The sequence below is a fragment of the Sycon ciliatum genome, chromosome 6 (genome assembly GCF_964019385.1).
Source record: "Sycon ciliatum chromosome 6, ocSycCili1.1, whole genome shotgun sequence".
NCBI classification, from domain to species: Eukaryota; Metazoa; Porifera; class Calcarea; order Leucosolenida; family Sycettidae; genus Sycon; species Sycon ciliatum.
Window position 1 is genome coordinate 11,827,663 of NC_088648.1, and position 21,702 is coordinate 11,849,364.

Consider the following 21,702-nt stretch of genomic DNA (forward strand, 5'->3'; position numbering starts at 1 on the left):
ACCAAGAATCTGTTCGGACTATCCACTACTGCTGTATGAAAAATCTAAAGATTTCCTAGTGTATTCACCTCCATTATTTTGAGCAATACAAATATACAACTCAAGGAAATCTTTAGAGAACCACAGTACTCACTGGCTAAATGCTACTTTTTTCAAGTCCAAGCATTATGGAATGCACGACATTACTTTACACCCTCTGCTCTTTGTCAATAGATGCGTCACACATGCATTGCCTATGATTGCTATGCTAAACAGACATATTGCCCCTGATTTATGCGAAAATATTACGTCGTGATTCTCACGTAATGGCAACACACCTCTGGGAATTTCGTGCCGCGTTGTGCGACACGCACCCACACTGCTTTCTTTTGTTGTTTGACAAACTAGAGTGTTGCGGCAACCTACCCACCAAGTGGCTTTAGTGCCAGTTCTACAGTTTTCACTTACCAGCCAGTTCTTTCGAGCCCAATGATTGGTGAATGCAAATGGAAATGACGACGTCCAACAAACATCAGCCCTGTAACTCCGCTTCACGCAGCTCATCCTCAAACTAATAATATTGGGGTAGAAGGTATCCTTACGGAGCCGAAAACACCCTTTGATTGCCCTTGACCAGCCTCTGAGACGACGAGAGCCAGGTAGAGTCCTCCACAAATTTCGGAAGTTCGGCCATTCCTGAAGGCCTGAAAAGACGGCGTCATGGGGGCTTTGTTTCCCGCGGTTGCAAATAAAACTGGCCCTTGGCCCGGCCCGCGACCCGGGCCTTGGGGCCCATGGGGGTAGACTTGCGATTAAACTGTCATGGTACTCATCAGGGAGTCGTCAAATACCGGTATTTGACGACTCCCTGGTACATGGTATATACACATGGTACCAAGAGTACATAACTACACAGTAGTTATGTACTCTTGATGGTACCAAGAGTAGATAAACAAGAGTGTGCAACTCCGGATCTCTCCTGCACAATCTGCAGATACTCCCGCCCACGGCGGAATTTTTTGTTGACGTCACCTTTTTTCAGAGAAACGCGGACTTTGCCGCAGAGCAGTGTGAGAGCACGTGCTGGGCACAGACCTTGTAGTGTAAAGCCCGGCCAAGTGCACGAGGGAAACCTCTCCAAAAGGCTCGCAGCGCGTGCGTCGTCGAAAAGATTACGTCAACAAAAAATTCCGCCGTGGGCCAACCAATCCGCGAGTTGCACACTCTTGTTTATCTACTCTTGATGGTACTCATCAATCATGACATAAAAAAAACTCTTGCCGGCCGGTACCATCGATATCCCGGCCGATACCATGGATACTGCGATAGCTATCTTTACGTTAAAAAAAAAGAAGAACGCATCATGACATCATGATAATTATCAGCAAACATTTTACGTTTTTTTATCATGACATCAGCTAGCTCAGTTCTTTTACTTGTACTTTTTTGTAGCTTTTTACCTGTTTATCACAAACTTACTTGAAAAATCAAAATCGAAGATCAAAATGCCTGTATTCTTGTAGAAAGAGAACCAGGTACGACTACTAGTTGGTGTAGGTCGGCAGTGAAAGGATTTTGAAGTGAAGGACAACCTGTCTCAGTTTATGATTCACTTTTGGCAATAGTCTTCGTTGCGAGCTGAGATTTGCAGCACAATGTGAGCACCTGACTGACGAGCAGCGAAGGAAATGGCTGAAGCCGACGACAGTCAGAATGATTTTCTCACTTCCTTTGGAGCTCTAAGTCCTCAATCAGAAGAGCCCAGTACTTCCTTTTCATTTAACCGACTACTTCGAGGTCTCGTTGGAAATGGTAGGGAAATTTTGATTCATATTGGAATAATATTGCCAGTATTAACAAGTAGCAAGTTATGTCTATGTAGCAAATGTGTGATGCGAGAATAGCGAGTGTGACTGACTGGTGATACCTAGTGCTTTTGCTCTCAGCTGTTTGCAGTAGAGCATCGATTATCCGAACCCTTCTGGGCAGACGCCGTTCCGAAGGGGTTTGAATAAGGGAAATGTTCGGATAATGATAATTTAAAAAATTCGGATCATGAGAGAGTACATGTGCACTGAAGTACATGACTGTGCAATGAAGGTCATGGGTAAAGCCTAGTTCACGTTTGACGGGGCGCGATGTAAGGAGCGACAGGAGCCGACAGGACGCTCCTGACGCCGATTGACGGTGTCCTATGTCAACACCAGGGATTGGAACGCAACCCTACTACCGTACAGGCCGGGGAGCGATGGAAAAGTTGAATCTGTTCAACTTTCATACCGTATGCGGGGCTGCAAGCATACACAACGGCTGCATTTTGAATGTGAACAGGTGACGGCATCGTGCACTGACTACTCCCGACGCGCGCAACTGCAACTGGGCAAATTTTAGCATTTCAAACACTGTGCTTCTCATGATAACTCACCCAATGGCTCACACGACTGAGTTGAATTTAGAAAGCTAATATTTCATGTCAATTGCTGTATTTAGGGATAATCCTGGAATGTGATAGATGAACTCTTTCATCTTTTGCTGTGGCTATTTTTTAGAATGGCACAACGTCTGTGGCTACTTTTTTTGGTCTTCATGACAGGCTGGTATTGGGAGCGTGACTCCGCTTTCTTTGAGGAGAAATAATTAAAAAGAAGTCCCTAAAAACAAGAGATTAGGGGTCGTCCACAATTATCGAACTTTTTTCACGAAACGAAATGATTTCGTTATGGGGTGGGAGGGGGTTGACCAATTTCGTTTCAGAAAACATTGATACATGTACATAGCCATAGGAGCAGTTACACACTTGCGGGTTTTGTTGTATATGTCAACAATTTTTACGTTCTGAGGGGGAGGGAGGGAGGGGTTGGGTCTAAACTAAAATAATTCGTTTGGTGAAAAAAGTTCGATATTTGCGGACGGCCCCTTACGTATTGAGAGGATCAGTTCTTTTTCCCCAAAGACACAATCAGTGAACAAATGGTATAAAAATCACGTAGGAGCGCACATCAGAATCAACCCGTCTCCGGCCGTGCCTAATGACTCGCGGCGCTCAACGTTGACCATTGCAACAGCTACTTCATGTTGTGTCGTACGAATCGTACCAGATTCTTACAGCTCACCCCAGCCTTCCCGTCGTGCCCCGTCGAATGTGAACCAGGCTTAATGGCTTCATCATCGAAAAATGCGTACAAGATAATTAACTTCAACTGTATAGTTCTAGCATGCATTGACGGCAGGCATGTTAGCAGTGCACATGATTGTACAACATGTACAACTGGTAGATCTACACACTACTGTACTGTGTAGACAACTAGACAACTGCACTGGTGACCGAGAGTCAGGGAGTCGTCAAAATACCCTATTTCACGACTCCCTGACTCATGCCTTGAGTCCTGCATCTTTTTTTCTTTTTAGGGGTCCCATCCATTTCGGATAACCGAATGTGTGGATAGTCAATGCTCTACTGTATTTTCGCAATCTATACCTTTGCATGCAAAGACGCAAATTCACACAATCAAGTAGACACTTCCTTTCACCTATCAAACGTTTTCTTTCCCTTCTCTTCAGGATAGTACAGGGAATGTTGGAAATTTGGAAAAACACATAACGATATTATAGAATGGACTCGGATGGAGAGCCAAGGATACATTTATAGAAAAGAAAAAGGACCAAGGAACTACAAGTTACGCTATAATATCCGCAAACACCACCAGTTACTAAACAATCAGCAATGTTATCGCATGAGCAGATTGTTTAGTAACTGGTGGTGTTAGTGGACATTATAGCGTAACTTGTAGTTCCTTGGTCCTTTTTCTTTTCGATATTATAGAGTTTGTAAAAAAGAGAGAAAAAGGACAACACTTCAACATAGGTGAGAAATGATTAAAGTGCTAAAAACTCAATGTAAGTGCCGTTGGTCAGTGTCGTGCAATGTTATCGCATGAGCTGATTGTAAAGTAACTGGTGGTGTTGTGGATATTACATGTTGTGCAGCGTAACTTGTAGTCCCTTGGTCCTTTCTTTTCTGTAAATTTATCCTCGGCTCTCCATCCGAGTCCATTCCCCTCTCATTTGTCAATTTTTGTGTTTGTTTTTTCCAGGCAACTCAACGAAAATGCAGCCGATAGTAACTTAAGCTGTGTTCACAACTGGCGTGTGGACGCAGTATGCTTGCGGTTCATGCGTGGCCAAACGCCCGCTCACGTTTTCACAAAAAACAGCAATTCGAGTCGTATTTACAGTCCATTCAGAAAAAAATGAACTTCTAGCTTTTGGCCATAAATGGGTCAAACGTTGAGTTTTTTTAGAATTTTTTTCTGCAATCCCATATGGAATCCTCTTCCAATTATGTTTCTGAAGTTTTTTTGTCCAAAAAGCAAGCCATAGCAAGAATAGGATTTCGGCCAGGTTTTGCCCCAAAAGCACTGAATTGGGAAAAACCATCAAAATCCAGGCCGTTTGACCCCGCCTGCAACAGTGCATTCTGCGGTTCGAACCCCAGTTCAGGCACCCTTTTTGGACCCTTTTTCAAATTTCAAAGTTCGCAGCACTGCACTGTGTACGATGAAATCACGAAAAATCGCCAAATACGGGAGCTCGCCAGAGCCAGGACCCAACTTTTTATGAATGGACTGTAGGGCGTGCGACGTTGAGTACTGATTTTTTTGACCCCATCTGTCAAAGTGACTTGCATGTACGCCAGTACGTGCCTGACACGCGCTGAAAAATACATGTAGGAATTTCCATTTCAGCGCGTTTCCATACATGACGCCCCAAAAGGCAGCAAAAATAAGCACAAATGCGTGGTTTCACGCGTACACGCGGCAGTTGTGAACACAGCTTGACAGAGGGCTCATGAAGCCTGGGGTGAAGTCGGGTTCGCCTCGCCCCCCCCCCCCCCCCCACCCCACAGTTCACACTGAGAATGCAGCCGTTTTGTACACTTGCACCCCCACATACGCTATGAAAGTTGGTTTGTGTGTAGAGATGATGCCCTTATCAAAGGTCATGCGCCCAGGAATGATAATGCATTGACAGGTTATTCTGTACATGGAGCTTGTGAGCGGCAGCTGTGTGTACTGATTGTACTTGTTTGTGCATGTGCTTTCTAGATGTACCAGCCAATCCACCCGTTGCAGTTCCTTTTGTACACAACCAAACAACAGCAACAACAACAACAACAGCAGCAGGAGCAACAGCAGGGGCAACAAGCATGCCTTCGCGCCATTCCGGCAGCACTACAGCCGCACCAACAGCAGGAGCAGCAGGAAAGATGAACATTACCTCTACACACGCTCCATTAGTTCTTAGCGGTAGTAGTCCTGCAAGTACCGGAGGATCAAGAGGCACTGCTGAAGCAGCAACACGAAACGTTTCAGTCGAGTCTAGTAAGTTGGTGACTTATTATGGTATATTACTGTAAGTCTACACATTTTCGGCCTCCCAGGGCTAAAACCCATTTCGGCCGCATCAAATCTTCGGCCTGTACTTCTGCCGCCTGCATACACTGTCACACTACACTGAACGTTGCAAAACAAAATTTCGGCCGCAACAAATTTTCGGCCAAACATAACCAGGCCGAAAGTAGCCGAAAATAAATATGCGCCGAATATTTGTCGACTTACAGTATCTATGTCAGGGTGTTGATAGTGTCTCGTGACTTGCTGTGGGTGAAAAAGTGAGCGTTTGAAAGTAAACATCAAAGGTGAGTGTAGAGGTGCTGTTTTTACACTTCGTGCTTTGTAATTAATTACATTGTGACGTAAAAAAAAAGAAGAAAAAAGTGTAGAAACTGGATCCCGATCCCCGCCGACCAGATCAGACCAGATCGCTTCGATCGGACGGATACAATCGAATGTGCACAACCGATAATCCGTTTCAAGGCCTTAGCAACCGCGTTGCTACAGCTCATCCCGTAGTATCTGTACGCGTTGTGGTAAACTCTTGACCTAGTGTACGCATAATGGGAGTTTTGAGTAGATACGAGTCGTACCATGAGAAAGGAACAAACCGGTGTTCTTCTCACTACCCAAGCAAAGCAAATATGAAGTAGCAATGTGGCCAGCGCGAAGTATGGTGTATGCGTTACGGGTTCAAGCTCCGATGTGTGCTGCAGCTGCATATGGCTGGTTGGCTGGCGAGTTCAGGTGAGTTCCGGCGTACGCATGTTACATGCCACCACAGCATGCATGTACGTGTTACTTGACATGCATCAATGAATAGCGTGGGATCTGCGGGCTCTTTGGAAGCCGCTGGAGCGCGTGTGAAGTGGTGGCTTGTGCAATGTGTTAACCTACATTACCGCAAGCTCTAATGTGCTATTAACACGCATGCACTCGCTATTGCAGACCAGTGGAGAGCACACATCATAATTATGGAGGATTCATGGAGTGCTGGGCAACCGAATCTGGCATGTGATAATCATGTAGGATAGTCCACGCACGAGGTGCAGCCCATGAAATGGGCACCCATGAACTGGGCGGAGTGTGGACGGCCTGTATGATAGTGTGTATGTATGTCCACGCACAAAGTGCAGCCCATGAGATGGGCGCCCATGAAATGGACGGAGTGTGGACGGCCCACGCACAAAGTGCAATGCCCGTTAGGAGGCAGGAGTGTGGGAGTATGAGTGTGATGGCCGAAGGCCGTGATAATTGCCAGATGAGAGGAGATAGCTGGCCCATGGTTGCCCAGCCTCCATGCTAAGTTGTGACACATTACTATGCACATGAATGACACTGTTGTTGCTATCAGCGCAGTTTGTCAGCACAATCCAAGCAGAGCAAGTTGCTGTGCTGTTCCAAATGGTCAGCCGTGTGGGTACGTGCATGGGTGCGAGTTGCGTGCCCGCGTGGCGGGTTCTTACATACCTCCATGCGTTCTGTGATGCGCTTGTACCTCTGACAGCTTTTGGGTCAGCTGCGCCATGTCTGTGTCGGTTGTCCTGATGTAGCGCAAGACACTGTCGCTTCTCCATCGGCCCATTGCCCTGATTAGCCAGTCAGGGGTACCCGCCATGGCTGCAGTTGTGGCGGCACCGATGCGGAACGAATGACCAGCGTAATCGCGTGAATTGGGTGTTCCCGTGAGTGGGAGAAGCTGTCGGAGCTCTTCTGTCAGTGCCTGCCTGGTCAGCAGTCTCCCAGAGCGGTAGCGGAAGAGTGCGTCAGCGGCGTCAGACGGACAGACTGTAAAATATGCCAGGAGGGCGGCAACCGGGCAAGGTTGTGAAGTGGCACTACCGATTATCACTGCATGGCCCTGACGAAATTGGTCCGTCTTCGATTGCTTGATGTGGAAGCGGATATATGTGCGTCATTGAGTGACATCCAGAGTCACATCCTGGCGCGTGGCATGAGTGGCAGGGTCAAACCCGGCTGGAGGCGCAGTGAATTCAGCGCATCGGAGAAATCCGAAGAAGGCGAGCACCATTGCCGCCTTGAGTATGCACTTGTCCTGCTGGTGACGCCGTTGGTCCAGGCTGAGTTGGTTGAGGAGCTTCCGCAGCAAATCAATGGTGATTGGGAGGCGAGTGCACTGGATTGCCGGGTCAGGCGCCGTCCTCTTGATGCCTCGCATAACCCGTGGCAGCAGCAATGTGTTGATCGTTGGATCTCGGAATCCGGCTTCGAGATGCATGTTGCGTACTGCGGCCATGTAGACATGAATTGTCTGTGGTTGAACCGATTGTGTGAGGTGTGCTGCGAAGCAGCTGAGCATCGTGTCTGTAGCCGGCATGGGCGTCCATCTCTGCAACGCACAGAATTGCGTAAATTTCCTTTCGCCAGTGGGGTACGTGCGCCGTGTTGTCGGGGCGATTGCCATGGCTGCCAGGTCGGCGACCTCCCGCATCAGTCCAGGAGAGGGAGGCGGATTGCAGTGTCCGGGGCTTGCTGTGCCGATGGTGCCAGCTGCTGGAATGCCTGCAGGTTGAAACGAGACAGAGCATCGGCGATCGAATTCAGATGCCCAGGTACATATTTGGAAGTAATGGTGAAGCTGTGAGTTGCACAAACGAAGAACAATGCACGCAGCAGTGACATCATGCCTGGTGACTTGCTGGAGCTTGACTGCAGGCATTCGACAACGGACTGATTGTCGCAATGCATTACAATACGTTGCTGGGACCACAGATGGCCCCAAGTACTGCAAGCCATTGCCACGGCATAGAGCTCTTTGTATCCGATACTCTCTTCTTCTTGCTCCTTTGTCCAACTGCCCTGGATCCAGTGCTGCTCCTTGCCGTAGAATGCGCCCCAGCCGAGAGTGCCGCTAGCGTCTGTGTACAGTCCAAGGTCGGCCGACGATGTACTGCTGTTATAGAGGAGGAATGCCTTCCCGTTCCAGTGCTGGATCAGAAGCTGCCACCAGCGGATGTCTTTCCTGGCCTCGCCTGTCAGAGTGATACGGAAATAGGGCTTGGCGCGGCTAAACCTCTTGTTGATATCCCATAAGCGCCGCGTAAATGTTCTGCCTGGTACGACGACGCTCGGCGCAAAGGAGAGTTTCCCCAGGAAGTGATCGAGTTTGCATTGCGTGGTCTGGGTGCAGCGTGACAGCTCGCTGAGGAGGTCGCGGAGGTCTGCCAGTTTGTCGTCTGGGAGACGGGCTTCCGTGCGCACCGTGTCCAGCACAATTCCGAGGAAGGCAGTAATGTGTGAAAGCGAACAGTGTTCAGGGGAGTGGAAGTCGGCTTACTTTTTCTCAGTGGGCTTCGAAGTCTTCTCGTGGCTATCTGCAGGGTGCTGCCACCTGAAGCGGGTGGTGCTGGTGCAGGATGTGGCGGCATGTCCTTTGTCTTCCCAGGAGCTGCAGGCGTAGAGACGGTCGCAGGGTGTGCGGGAGCAGGGCCTGCCGCGGTTGAAGTTAAAACAGACTTGGTGTGTGCTGCCCGCCACTGATGGAAAGGGCTGCGCGTGTTGAGCTGCGGCATGTGGACAGCGGTCGCGGCTGTGTTGGAGCGTGCATTTGGTGCATGACGGACGGGGAGAGCGGAGCAGGTGAATACTCCACAGCGTCTGATTGATCACGTCCCAGCGCAGTGCCATGCTGGCGGTGTGTTGGCGAAATGCTCGATCATCGTTCAGCACAGCAGACGTCGTGAACTGTTGGTTCGCAGTACAAAGTATGTGCTGGTAGCAGACGAGCTCATGAGCTCGGTCAGGACGAGCACGAACGACGATGCCCATGTAGATCGTCCAGGCCTCCAGCCAAGCCGAGAAGTCGTTGATCGCGCGCGTGTGCTTTGCGCTGAGGTTGAGCGAGAGCTGAGCCATGTCGCCGCCAGATGTAACCAGTTGTATTGGCTCCTGTCCCTGAGAGCTGAAGTTTTCCGGCAAGAGTTCCTCAAGTTCCACAAACTCTCCGCGCTGGATTTTTTCAATCGCACGACGTGGCGGTGTGGGTAGAACCTAGGGCTCGGAGAGAACTGGAGGTCCTGGCAAAGTCGGAGGTTCCGATAGAACTGGAAGTTCCGGGCAGGATAGGTCCGGAGCTTGACGCTCCGAGCGTGGGAGCGATCTTTCAGGTGCGGAGCGCGCGCGTGGGAGAGATCGGCTTCCAGACTCAGCACTGTTCTCCAGGCGTTCCACGCGCTCGAGGAGAGGGTGGAGGGCGTTCATCTTCATCACGGCTGAGGAAATGATGTCCGGGGAGAGCAATGAGGGCTCGTCCTGTCGTCCTGCATAGAAGCTTCGGTGCCTGGAGCGGGGTCAGAAGTCTGAACTAGCTGCTGACGGTGTGTCGGAGGCATCAGGCGCGAAGGCGCGCATGCCGTCAGTCCGCGCGTATGGCGAGGTCGAAGCCCTACCCGAGCGGCGACGGGGAACCTCGACGGCATACCCGCGTCCGCGTCCACGTCTGCTTCCTCGTACAGAGCCTCGTGGCATGGTGAAAGAGAGAGAAAGGAACAAACCGGTGTTCTTCTCACTACCCAAGCAAAGCAAATATGAAGTAGCAATGTGGCCAGCGCGAAGTATGGTGTATGCGTTACGGGTTCAAGCTCCGATGTGTGCTGCAGCCGCATATGGCTGGTTGGCTGGCGAGTTCAGGTGAGTTCCGGCGTACGCATGTTACATGCCACCACAGCATGCATGTACGTGTTACTTGACATGCATCAATGAATAGCGTGGGATCTGCGGGCTCTTTGGAAGCCGCTGGAGCGCGTGTGAAGTGGTGGCTTGTGCAATGTGTTAACCTACATTACCGCAAGCTCTAATGTGCTATTTTGAGTAGATACGAGTCGTACCATGGAAATGAATCCGTCGAATCCGTCTCTGGGAGGTGGGTTGACTGGATCCGAATCCGTGCTCTCGGGATCCGGATTCGTACAATCGAACATGTACGAATTTGGCGAATCCGGGTCTGGGGCTGATGGATTCGTACAATCGAACATGCCCTAAGACGCACAGTACAAAAAAAAAACTCCCGTGGAAATCCTCGTACACGCCACTTGCAACGAGTATGCATTCACACAGGAAATGCAGTTGCATGTCATGCACGTAAAAAGTGACCCACATGACCAGATATCCATGGTGCAGCCGGTGAGGCGCGACGAATTTGAATTTTTGCGCCAGGCTAGCTTCACGTACCGTTCGCAGATGGCACACCTACCACTTGTTTCAAACTTGCCTGGAAACAAAATGCTATAATCCGCTTTCAAAGTTGCCTTCAAAGCGGCTCCAGGATTGCTTTCAACGTACATGTGATTTTTCACTTTTTGCGCATGTTTCTATGGGCACTTCAAAGAACATGACATGTTCTTTCTGAATGCATAGTTTTGAAGTTCAGGAGAGATACCAGGATTCTTATACCTGAGCTTTCAGTCTTGACAGATGCCCACTCGCACAATGTGGGTCGTCATGAACCCCGGAAAAAGATTAGCCGTTCTGGGACGGAATAGCGCGGAAAGGGTTGAATTAGTGTGTTGTCGAAGAGAGCTCGGAGACTGTCATGGCTTGTATAACAAGTAGACATTGCGTAGGAAAAGTCGGACCAATGTCAGAACATAGAAAAAAGACTACTCCCACAATCCGACAAAGACAAGCGAGTCACAAACATGGCAATGCACGAAGCGACAGTTGTAATGATGCGGAGGAAGTATCAAGTACAGTCGTCCCTCTCTAATCCGGCACTTGTTTATCCAGCACCCTTGCAAACCAGCACACTTTCTGGCAAAACGGATTTTTTCAGTTAATTTTCTACGCTTTAATCCGGCACTTGAATTCCGCCTCCAGCAGCGATTTCCTGCAACAAATCACTCAAACTGGACATAATTCGATTTTCTAATCCAGCAGTTGTACATCGCACACTGTCAGGAAGCATTGTAACATACACAATACATGTAACATACACTTGGGAATATCCTATACCAGTGCAAGGGATATTACCAAGTGTATGTTAAAGACATTGTATTCCACAAAGTACTTGGATCGACACAGAAAATCCCTACATTTTGATGTACGACACAAACATGTATGCTAACAGGTGGGCAGGATTTTATAATCCAGCGCCCTTGTTTATCCAGCAGAAAATGCCGTTGCAAAAGGTGCCGGATTAGAGAGGGACGACTGTATTAGCAAGTATGAAGTATTAGCAAGTATATCAGATGTATTACTAGGTAAATAGTTGTTACTCAGTTGTACTGCCCAGTCCAGCTATTTCCCATTGCACTGGCCAGTCCATAAATTTCCTTTACTGCTGACACCAGAGGTCCAGCTTTCTAATCTCACTGATATCAGAGAATGGACTTCTGTTTGAATTGAATCATTGCTTTTGTATGTGGATTGTATGTGGTTCTGTGTCCTCTGGTGTGTATGAAGTGCGAGGTGCCTCCTATGCCGTCAATGTCAGCTCCACAGCGCTTGATGCTGATCTAAAGATGGAATATCGCGGTGCAGTGTTCGGTAAGGCTGTCAGTATGAATTGATGAAGCGACACTGACTGACACTGACTGACGCTGACTGTAGAGAGCTGAGTACCGTATTTCCTTGAATAGCCACCGCCGCTGCCTGTATTCAAAACTAGCAAAACGGGTGCTGCCCTGACTAGATACACTGTAGGCTAGTGCATCTTCATTTCTTTTCGTGTTGAATAGGAAAGAATATCATGGCGAAGGAGCTCGAGGCTCGACTAGCAAGTTAGTTACGTGTCCAGCAGCAGCAGCAGTCCGTCGTGGCAACGGGGATGAAGCGGAGGAGCTTCAAGAAGACGTCGACGCTGAAAATTTTGGATGCAATAAAAGGACTCTTTTGTTCTCCGCCACTTTATTTCTCTTTCTGCGTTTGTTCCTTTCACGGCGTCAGTGTCCGCTTTCTCCTAGACAAGTTGTCTGATCTGAGTTCTTGGTTGTAGATTTGACACACCTTATAGGGGATTCACACACATGCACACACACACACACACACACACACACACACACACACACACACACACACACACACACACACGGGTAAAACCATGGTTGTGGGAAAGTTGTTATGGAAACCATGGTACTGGGGGAAAGGAAGAACCCCTCGGGAAAATGGCAAAGCCGTGGCTGTGGGCCTCAGGGTGTTAAGGGAAAATCCCATGGCGAGAACTCTCAACCCTAGTTGTACGAGTGCAACGCAGCCTGCATTATCAGACAGTGCCCATTGGAAAATTGTGCATGGCGAATGCAAATCATAGTACAGAATGTACTACAAAACGTAGTACAGATTTTTTAATTCCCCCGCCACAAATTCATTGCCAAACATGCGGCCAAGGGAAAACTGACCACGGGTGTGAACGACCCCACTCCGTTTACCAAAGGTCTGAACTTTTACCTTGTCCCGTGACCTCAGGTTTCCCCGTGAGTGTGAATCCCCCATTAGTGTGTCTTACGTTTTATTCGTTTACTTTGTTCGCGCAATATTGTCTTTTTCGGTGGTCGATAAGATAACTCGTCTTGCTTTTCGTTATGTTATGAGAGGTCATCATCATGGCGTGCTCGATTTATTCCCTTCTTTAGATCGCCTTTGACTTTGAGTCCTTTTGTCTGGCGTGAGAGCAGCACTAGCTGCATGTGAAGGAGCAGGACATCGTAGCTGAAGGTCATCTCGTAGCTGTGAAATTGTGTATAAATTGTACTGCTTTGCACTTGTGTATAAATAACCCTCAGTTCAAAGAAACTGGCGGCGCTTACTCAAGGGCGGCTGGTAATCAAGAGTTGGTGGGTGTTCAAGGAAATACGGTACACGTGTACATAACTTGCAGTGACACCAGTGACTGTAGAACTGAGTACTTAGAGGGGAAGTTAAGGCAAAAATTAAAATTTCACCAGTTGTAGTCTTCGGGGTGCTGAGTCGAATGGTCTTGGTCCGAGGAAGCTGAGACGCTCCCTTCCTACTTGAATCCCAATCGAACTCGCGCACTTCCACCGAAACTGGGTGACTGCGCCCTACTAGATGGGGATTTGTATGGAAAATGTCACTAAAAGCGCCATTTCGTTCTTATAAAAGCACGGATGACCGCGATTGGCCCATATGTTGTAGTCTTTTGGACGCTGAGTCGATTGGTTTTGGTCCGAAAAGGCTGCGATGCAGCGTTCCTCCTTTATTCCCAATCGAACATGGTAGAAGAAGCGGTCACGTGCTCCTGCATACACCAGTCACCTGGTCACCGTGCCTGCAGGGTACAACTTACTAGCCTGTTTGACCTTTTTTGGGTGCAGTCCTGTCACTCGAGTTGAACTCGAGTTGAACCTTGGTGTGAAAGTTGTCGCCTGCTGGCGTGGTGACCAGGTGATTTGGGCACCCAGGAGCACGTGACCACTTGTTCAACCATGTTCGATTGGGAATAAAGGAGGAACGCTGCAGCCTTTTTGGACCAAAACCAGTCGACTCAGCGTCCAAAAGAGTACAACATATGGGCCAATCGCGGTCATCCGTGCTTTTATAAGAACGAAATGGCGCTTTTAGTGACATTTTGCATACAAATCCCCATCTAGTAGGGCGCAGTCACCCAGTTTCGGTGGAAGTGCGCGAGTTCGATTGGGATTCAAGTAGGAAGGGAGCGTCTCAGCTTTCTCGGACAAAGACCATTCGACTCAGCACCCCGAAGACTACAACTGGTGAAATTTTAATTTTGCCTTAACTTCCCCTTTAACTTGCAGTGACACCAGTGACTGTGGAGAACTGAGTTAACTTGCAGTGACTGTATTCAGTACTCGCGCAGCAACTGTTGGCTCTGTCCATTGAGGACTACACGCAGTCTGAGGATTCTAGACACCTGTCTAACTTGCCTATTCTGTTGATCAAGAAGAGGTTTTTGTATTTTAGCCAGACATATCCAGAATATCTGAATTGCTTCTTCTGATTATTGTTCATAGATCATCCGGAACAGCAGAAAACAACTGAGGAAGTGTTTGGCACCAGTCTTCGTCTTCGTCGACAAGACACTAGTGGCAAAAGAAGTGTTGCAGGCCAGCCCCCTAACACTGCTCTATTGAAATCTGATTCGTCCCAATCTGCAACTGTATCTGTTGAAGGTCAGTCTCTCTCTCTCTCTCTATCTCTCTCTCTCTCTCTCTCTCTCTCTCTCTCTCTCTCTCTCTCTCTCTCTCTCTCTCTCTCTCTCTCTCTCTCTCTCTCCCTCCCTCTCTCCTCCCTCCCTCTCTCGCTCTCCCTCCCTCTCTCCCTCCCTCCCTCTCTCGCCTCTCCCTCCCTCCCTCCCTCCCTCCCTCCCTCCCCCTCCCTCCCTCCCTCCCTCCCCCCTCCCTCCCTCCCTCCCTCCCTCCCTCCCTCCCTCCCTCCTCTCTCTCTCTCTCTCTCTCTCTCTCTCTCTCTCTCTCTCTCTCCCTCCCTCCTCTCTCTCTCTCTCTCTCTCTCTCTCTCTCTCTCTCTCTCTCTCTCTGTCTCTCGCCCTCTCTCTCTCTCTCTCTCTCTCTCTCTCTCTCTCTCTCTCTCTCTCTCTCTCTCTCTCTCTCTCTCTCTCTCTCTCTCTCTCTCTCTCTCTCTCTCTCTCTCTCGATCTCGAGTTCTCGAGTTCTCGAGTTCTCGAGTTCTCGAGTTCGGTTGATGGGTGCACTTATGCCAGATAGTGTTGGGTCTGTTGCCAACGGTCTCGGCTGCTCGAAGGTGTATTGTTGTATACTGAGTCTGGGCACTGTGATTTAGTGCATCAGTACAATTGTGGAGATAGCAACAAACAAATTGTCACAACATTTTTGTTTAGAAGAGAAAAGGACATATGGATACGAGTTAAGAGTAACTCTCCATCACTGTAACATGATACTATATACAGTCAGAAAGTGCAATAACTAGGCACAAAACTGACAGTGTACTGAGACATTCGACGTCCTGACACCTAGCTTCAACACATCTCCGTAGCGCTAACCGACAGCCTTCCAACTTGGAAGGTTCAAGGTTATGGAAAGACCAAAGAGGGGAAGGGCCTGGGGATGGTCTTTCCATAACCTTGAACCTTCCAAGTTGGAAGGCTGTCGGCTAGCGCTACGGAGATGTGTTGAAGCTAGGTGTCAGGACGTCGAATGTCTCAGTACACTGTCAGTTTTGTGCCTAGTTATTGCACTTTCTGACTGTATATAGTATCATGTTACAGTGATGGAGAGTTACTCTTAACTCGTATCCTATGTCCTTTTCTCTTCTACATTTATTTATGGCTCAACATCCGAGTTTCACATTTTTGTTTCTCAACGGATTTCACCATTTATAGCTTACTGGAAAGCTCTTTTCCTGCTCGACATCTTCCACGTGCTTTCAGAGCATACAGCACCTCAAGGACGCCCCTAGCCTCGCCAACAGTGTCCCTATCGTGGTCCAGTTTGGCATCAAGACCACGCATAACACTTTCCTTTAGTTGGGGGCTCATACTCAACGTAGAACTACGATTCAAACCACACAGAACTTTTGAGATTCAAGCGACTCCAACGATTTACTCATACGTCATGTTTCCTTCGACACGTCGTTGGGAAATCTCCGGACAGAAAATAAGAAAATGTTCAAATCGAAATCGCGCTTTTAATTTATGGCCGCTTGATCATTTGTTGAGCTATCGCCACACCGAAAACACCTCTGAAAAGCACTGTCCAAGACCGTTCCAATGAGCTGTTGATCAGGACGATGCGATATTCTGTTCCAGAGTTATGGCTGTTTATGCAGTGATCTATCCAATGCGTATGGTATGTGCACTGTACGAAAAGTATAGCGCGAGTATACTCGTCATTGCCCAGACGCGATGGGGTCTGCATGACGAGTATACTCGTCATAAAGCCGGAAAGGGTTAACCATGGACTGCTTCTGTCTAGATCAACTCATGTGTAGTCAATGGTGCTAGTGAAGCTTATATCAGATCCACCCTGATTTAGCCACCCACACTAGTAGCAAATATTACCTTCACTGGGGGCAGGGTAACTGCAGTTGGATCCCGGAACGGATACCCTAATGCCGTCAATCATTTTTCTGCACCTTGTCCTCTCACACTTACTGAAGTGTCGTGAGCCCATAAGTGGGATCATTTCCAAGTCCCCCCTTTAGTTTGGGGATTTCAGGGGGTGTCAGCTGTTGGGCGGTTCAATAGCCAATTGAGTCATTTTTCCAAGATTCCTTTGAATCTCTCTCTCTCCTCTCCTGGGTAAACCCACGTGACCAGTTTTGGCGATGAGCAAGTACAACTAAGTACTTGCGTGTGCGCGCCCGTGTGTGTGTGTGTGCACGCGCGCGCGCGTGTGTGCATGTGTGTGTGTGTGTGTGACTGATCGCCAGCACTTTGAACATCATTGCCGAGTCTGTAGTCAACGCCAGTTTCGGAGGCGACAGGACCTGGAGCGCCATTTGAAGCACTGCCTACCTCTCCCCTAACCTCTCTGACAGTACCTCCCTTTGGGGAGCGGCGTGGCCATTTCTGGCAGCTGTCAATAGTAGTAGTAGTAGTAGTAGTGTGTGCATGTGTGCGTGCATGTGTGCGTACGTGCACACGTGTGTGCATGCACGCGTGTGTGCGCGTGCGCGCGTGTGCGTTTGTATAATTGGTTGTACATGTAGGCCTCACACCCATGTTGTAGAGGGGACGGTTTCAGATAGGAACGGTTTGACAGCAAAATTGTGTAGACCCGAACCGATCATCAGCGTGGATTGTTACTCGAAATATGTTTGTGGAAGGAAACTGGCATGTTGAAGTTTGCTCTGAGGCCAGAGTCAATCGAACTGAGCCACTCCTTTGTGTTGGCCCGTTGCCTCCAAGTTGCCCTCTAATTTTGGTGTCACAGAGGTGGCTCCAAACCGGAAAGATTTTGGAGTGCACGTCAAGTTCACTCTGGGTTCTGAAATTAGGTGATTGCTATCGCTCCACGACGGCCAGTACAGAGCAACAATAAGCCTTGTGTGTGCTTCCATTAGTTTTCATTGGTATACGGTGCTTTATTGGCGAGAGGCGAGCCGCTGTTTACCTGCGACAAGAAGTTGATTTTTCGAAAGACTAAAAAACTCAAGTCGTAGTGCGAAGCAACATGTCGAAAATTCACCTGCTTGGTATGGCGCTTCTGGTCATCGCAGAGCCATGACATGTTGGCTCTGAGTAAAACACATCGTAGTCTCACTGTGACACATGTTTTCTAATCAAAATACCAAGAGAGAAAGCGAATATGGATCCCTTTCCGGTTTGCAACCTATTTCCTATTTGAAACCGTCGTCTCCTCTACATGTATGCCTGACACCCATGTTGTAGATGCGGCAAGTCGTAACTTACGTTCCACAGTGAGGACATTCATGATGCTCGAGTCGCGCTCTGCCTCACGGGAGTCATGTGAGAATTCGAGCACTGTTGCTGACCAAGCTAATGTTGATACACCTGAAGCATCTGCTGTTCCCTCTACCACTGTGTCAGCTGTTCCTGCTTCTCTTGTTTTCGAAGGTACAGTTTATTTTCTATCCCTCTTTTTTTGTATATGTTTTGATCAGGTAGTACTGTACCGTGCAGTGAGTCAGTGTCGCTCATGAAGGTGCTGAATGAACGCTGGGGACAACAGTGTTGTCCCCAGTTGTCGGGGGGGGGGGGGGGGGGGGGGGTAAGCAAGGTTGATGAGTACATGGGATTTTTGGCTGTACAAGGGGCAGGAGCATGGAGCAAGCAAACCAAGCTGAGTCTAATCATAGTGAGTCTTTTCTCTAGACATTCAATATGCGTGTTTCCCATTATTGATCAAGTGTTTTGTGCAACTGCTTCTTTAGTTGTACTTTCACTCCCTTTCTTCTTCCTTCTGTTTAGGTTGCGATTCTAATGCAGCTGCTGCTGCTACTACTGCCGGGAAGACACAAGCACAGACACAGGCACTTTCTGGCATATCCACTATGTCTTCGTCATCTAGAACAGCATCGCGGAAGGAATCACCAGTAGTGGTAGTGAGTGAGACAGACACTGCTACTGCTACTGCTACTGTTACTGCTGCTTCTGCTGTTGTTGCTGCTGCCGCCACTGCTGCTTCTACTAGTACTACTGGCGCTAGTGCTGCTAGTGCAGCTAGTGCTTCTTCAGCCAGTGTGGCTGCCGCCGCCGCCACAGATCGATCTCTTTATACTGTTCTCAAACGTCTTGGTTCCATTCTGGAAGGAACACCAGCTGCGGACGGATCAGTAAGTACACTAGGATTTGAACCACTTTCCCAATTTACATTCCCATTCCGTTTCGTAGCAATGCGCAAGCCAGCTTGCTAAGGCAATTTGTTTGATGCTATCCATTCTGTTTTCAGTACTGTCACACAGGCTTTTATACTCTTTAATACTACAGTATGCCTGATTTATTCACCACACATTTTCTATCTGGGATGTGTACTGAAATGTGCATACCGGTCTGGCATGCATAACAATTATCAGCAATAAAAAGAAAGGCGACCGACCAACCCTTATTTTTCTGGCCATGTTACCCGAAACCAAGGACTTATTCGGTGCGGCCTTATACTGCATGTATTCAGCGGGGGACAGTTTCAGTAGCTAACAACATGCGTGTTTCCTTTTCGTTATGTGCCTTGCGATCGTCGTTCAGGCTTGTTTAATACCAAATACCAATGAATACCAAAATACCAATAACTTAGATGCCCAGAAGGAGAGCGGGCCTTTCCCCCAGGACTGGCAGGGGTGCAGTACTAGAGGGTGCAGTGCTAGAGTTTCTTGCCAGTGTTTGCATGATTGCACTGGTTGTTTCTGATTGTTGCGATGGGCCCCGAGCTTGCATTGTGTATTCTGGTTTCTTGTTGTTCTCAACGAATTGTAGCAGGCCCAAAGATGGCGTGACACCGATCTCAAACAGTACTGGATGCCTGATGAGCATTGCAAGTCATGTTATGAATGTGGCGCCCAGTTTCACACATTCCGACGTCGCCATCACTGTCGTGTATGCGGTCAGATCTTCTGTTGGCGTTGCTGTAGTGAAGCTATCCCTGCACAGCATATGGGCCTTAATGCCACGCTTGGTGCTCTGCGCGTTTGCACTTACTGCGCTAGGGTAAGAAGAAGGCAATGTGTGTGAGAGCTGTGTGAGCAAGTGTTGTACTGACTGGAGCATAAGGGGGTCACACTGCTGTAAGGACATGACTTGTAGTGAATGGAGCATGAATGGAGTATGAAACTTTTGAGTTAAAACTGTTTAGCCTGATAATCCACTGAGCCGTATGTGTATTGAAAGGAGTGTGGTTGTATGAGTTGTGATATGCGATAATGCACATGGTATGCCATTGTGCTAGCGGTCAGATATTTATTGACTTTCTTTAATGATCCTTCAGCACTAATGATGGATGTACACTGGAGATTCAAGTGCAACCCATCCATTGGCCTTCACAGAAGTACAAGTGAACATGTGACTTTGCATGTGACTTTGCATGTGACTTTGCATGTGTGTGTGTGTGTGTGTGTGTGTGTGTGTGTGTGTGTGTGTGCACGTGTGTGTGTGGACGTGCGTGGGTGTGTGTGTGTGTGTGCACGTGTGTGTGTGTGTGTGCACGTGTGTGTGTGTGTGCACGTGCGTGTTGATTTGTATGCAGGTGATTCATGACTACAGTGAAAAGCCAGCCTCCTCAGCTGACATGCGTACATTCTTCACTTTCAACACTACTAGTCGCAGCAGTAGCAGGACAGGAGAAGGCTGCACTACGGGCAGTGCATCACGGCCTCCTAGTGATGCTGCGAACTCATCACCTGCACTTTCTCGCCAGCATCCTGGCAGCAGCCATCTGGGGTATGTCAGTTCTGAACTGTGTGCCTAGGCTGCTGCTGCTACTGCTGCTGCTGCTGCTGCTGCAGGTGCTGGTAGTGGTGCTGGTGGTGGCCCTTTGTGTTGGTTCTGTGTGTGCTGGTGGTGTGTGCTGTATTGGTGGTGTGTGTCGTGCTGTGGTGTATGTTGTGCTGTGGTGTGTGTCATGCTGTGGCGTGTGTTATTTATTGGTGGTGTGTGTCGTGCTGTGGTGTATGTTGTATTGGTGATGTGTGTTGTGCTGTGGTGTGTGTTGTGCTGTGGTGTGTGTCATGCTGTGGTGTGTGTTATTTATTGGTGGTGTGTGTCATGCTGTGGTGTATGCTGTATTGGTGATGTGTGTCGTGCTGTGGTGTGTGTTGTGCTGTGGTGTGTGTGCTGTATTGGTGGTGTATGTTGTGCTGGTTGTGTATGCTGTATTGGTGGCAGGGCCATGCGCAAAAACTTGGTGAGGAATGGGCGCACTCAGGACATACATGAAAAGTCGGTGCCAGGGAGTTGACTAGTTTGTAAAGCGCCTAGTCAGTGCAAGCCTTTTACGACTTGCATGCAAAGTGAGTGCATGCTGTTCATCTCGGAAGATTCGTTCTCATCAAGAACGCTGATTCTGGCAAGCTTAACTCTGAATGACGTTGCGCCAAGAGTAAAGGGGAAGCACAGGATCACAGTCAGTATCCTTTGGAGGACTAACAATATTAGTAGAATAACGGTAGGCCAAGCCGTTTCAGACGTGTGACTTGCAGAGAATGATCACAAAGAAATCCGTTTATGTAGTCTACAGGCGGAATCCTGATAATTCAAATATGGCTGTATTCCAACATACCGCTTTTGAAAAGGAGTAGTCCGGTGAAAAACTTAAATTTCAGGGTCCGTGGAGTTTCGGGCACTGAGTCGAATGGTGTTGGTCCCACATGTCTCCGACAAAGCGTTCTTGAGATATTTCCGTTTGAAAAAACTGAGTTTCGGGGTCTGCGCCTTGACGTCATGCAGCCGCGCCACAACCTCCGCAACGTCATAGCGTGCAGCTAGGTCAAAAGGAGTGCGTGAAAGCAATAGTGTCAATGCTATTTCAGATGATTTGGCGACCGATAGTAGATGGTGCAAGCGATCCCGAAGACGTAACTCCATGTGAGAGTGAGGATGCAGCCACTGCTGACCATCATGAGTTCGGTCTTGGGCTGAGAACCTCGGTATTCTGCTGAAGAAATGGCCGCGCTGGCCGGTGAAGAGTGAGCGCTGTTGCGTTTCCGACTGATGAAGAAGCAGCAGCTATTGCAGACGAGGCTGATATAATTATCAGATCTCTGGAGAGCAAAGTCGTCGAGATGGAGAAGAGTGATACGAGTGCTCTAAATGTTGTTCCATACCGACTCGCTTGGACTCTAGTGGCCTGCCACATGGGGATGTTTTGGTGCGAACTTGGCATATTTCGGACTGCTCGATTGGAGAACAGTGCAAGCTCTTTGAACCACGGGCACGACTCTTCGATTCAAGGCTCGCAACACTACG

General features: G+C 48.6%; 1 protein-coding gene across 1 annotated transcript in view; it reads left to right on the forward strand.

The window, feature by feature from the left end:
- Nucleotides 1–1,440: 1,440 nt before the first annotated feature.
- Nucleotides 1,441–21,702, forward strand: part of LOC135819391 (uncharacterized) — a 107,354-nt gene continuing 87,092 nt past the window's right edge. Inside the window, 8 exon segments of the mRNA XM_065332594.1 lie at nucleotides 1,441–1,791; nucleotides 5,085–5,360; nucleotides 11,793–11,876; nucleotides 14,321–14,479; nucleotides 17,677–17,862; nucleotides 18,217–18,581; nucleotides 19,219–19,449; nucleotides 19,985–20,178. Of these exon segments, the coding sequence (XP_065188666.1) occupies nucleotides 1,668–1,791; nucleotides 5,085–5,360; nucleotides 11,793–11,876; nucleotides 14,321–14,479; nucleotides 17,677–17,862; nucleotides 18,217–18,581; nucleotides 19,219–19,449; nucleotides 19,985–20,178 (1,619 nt within the window). The 5' untranslated portion in view covers nucleotides 1,441–1,667.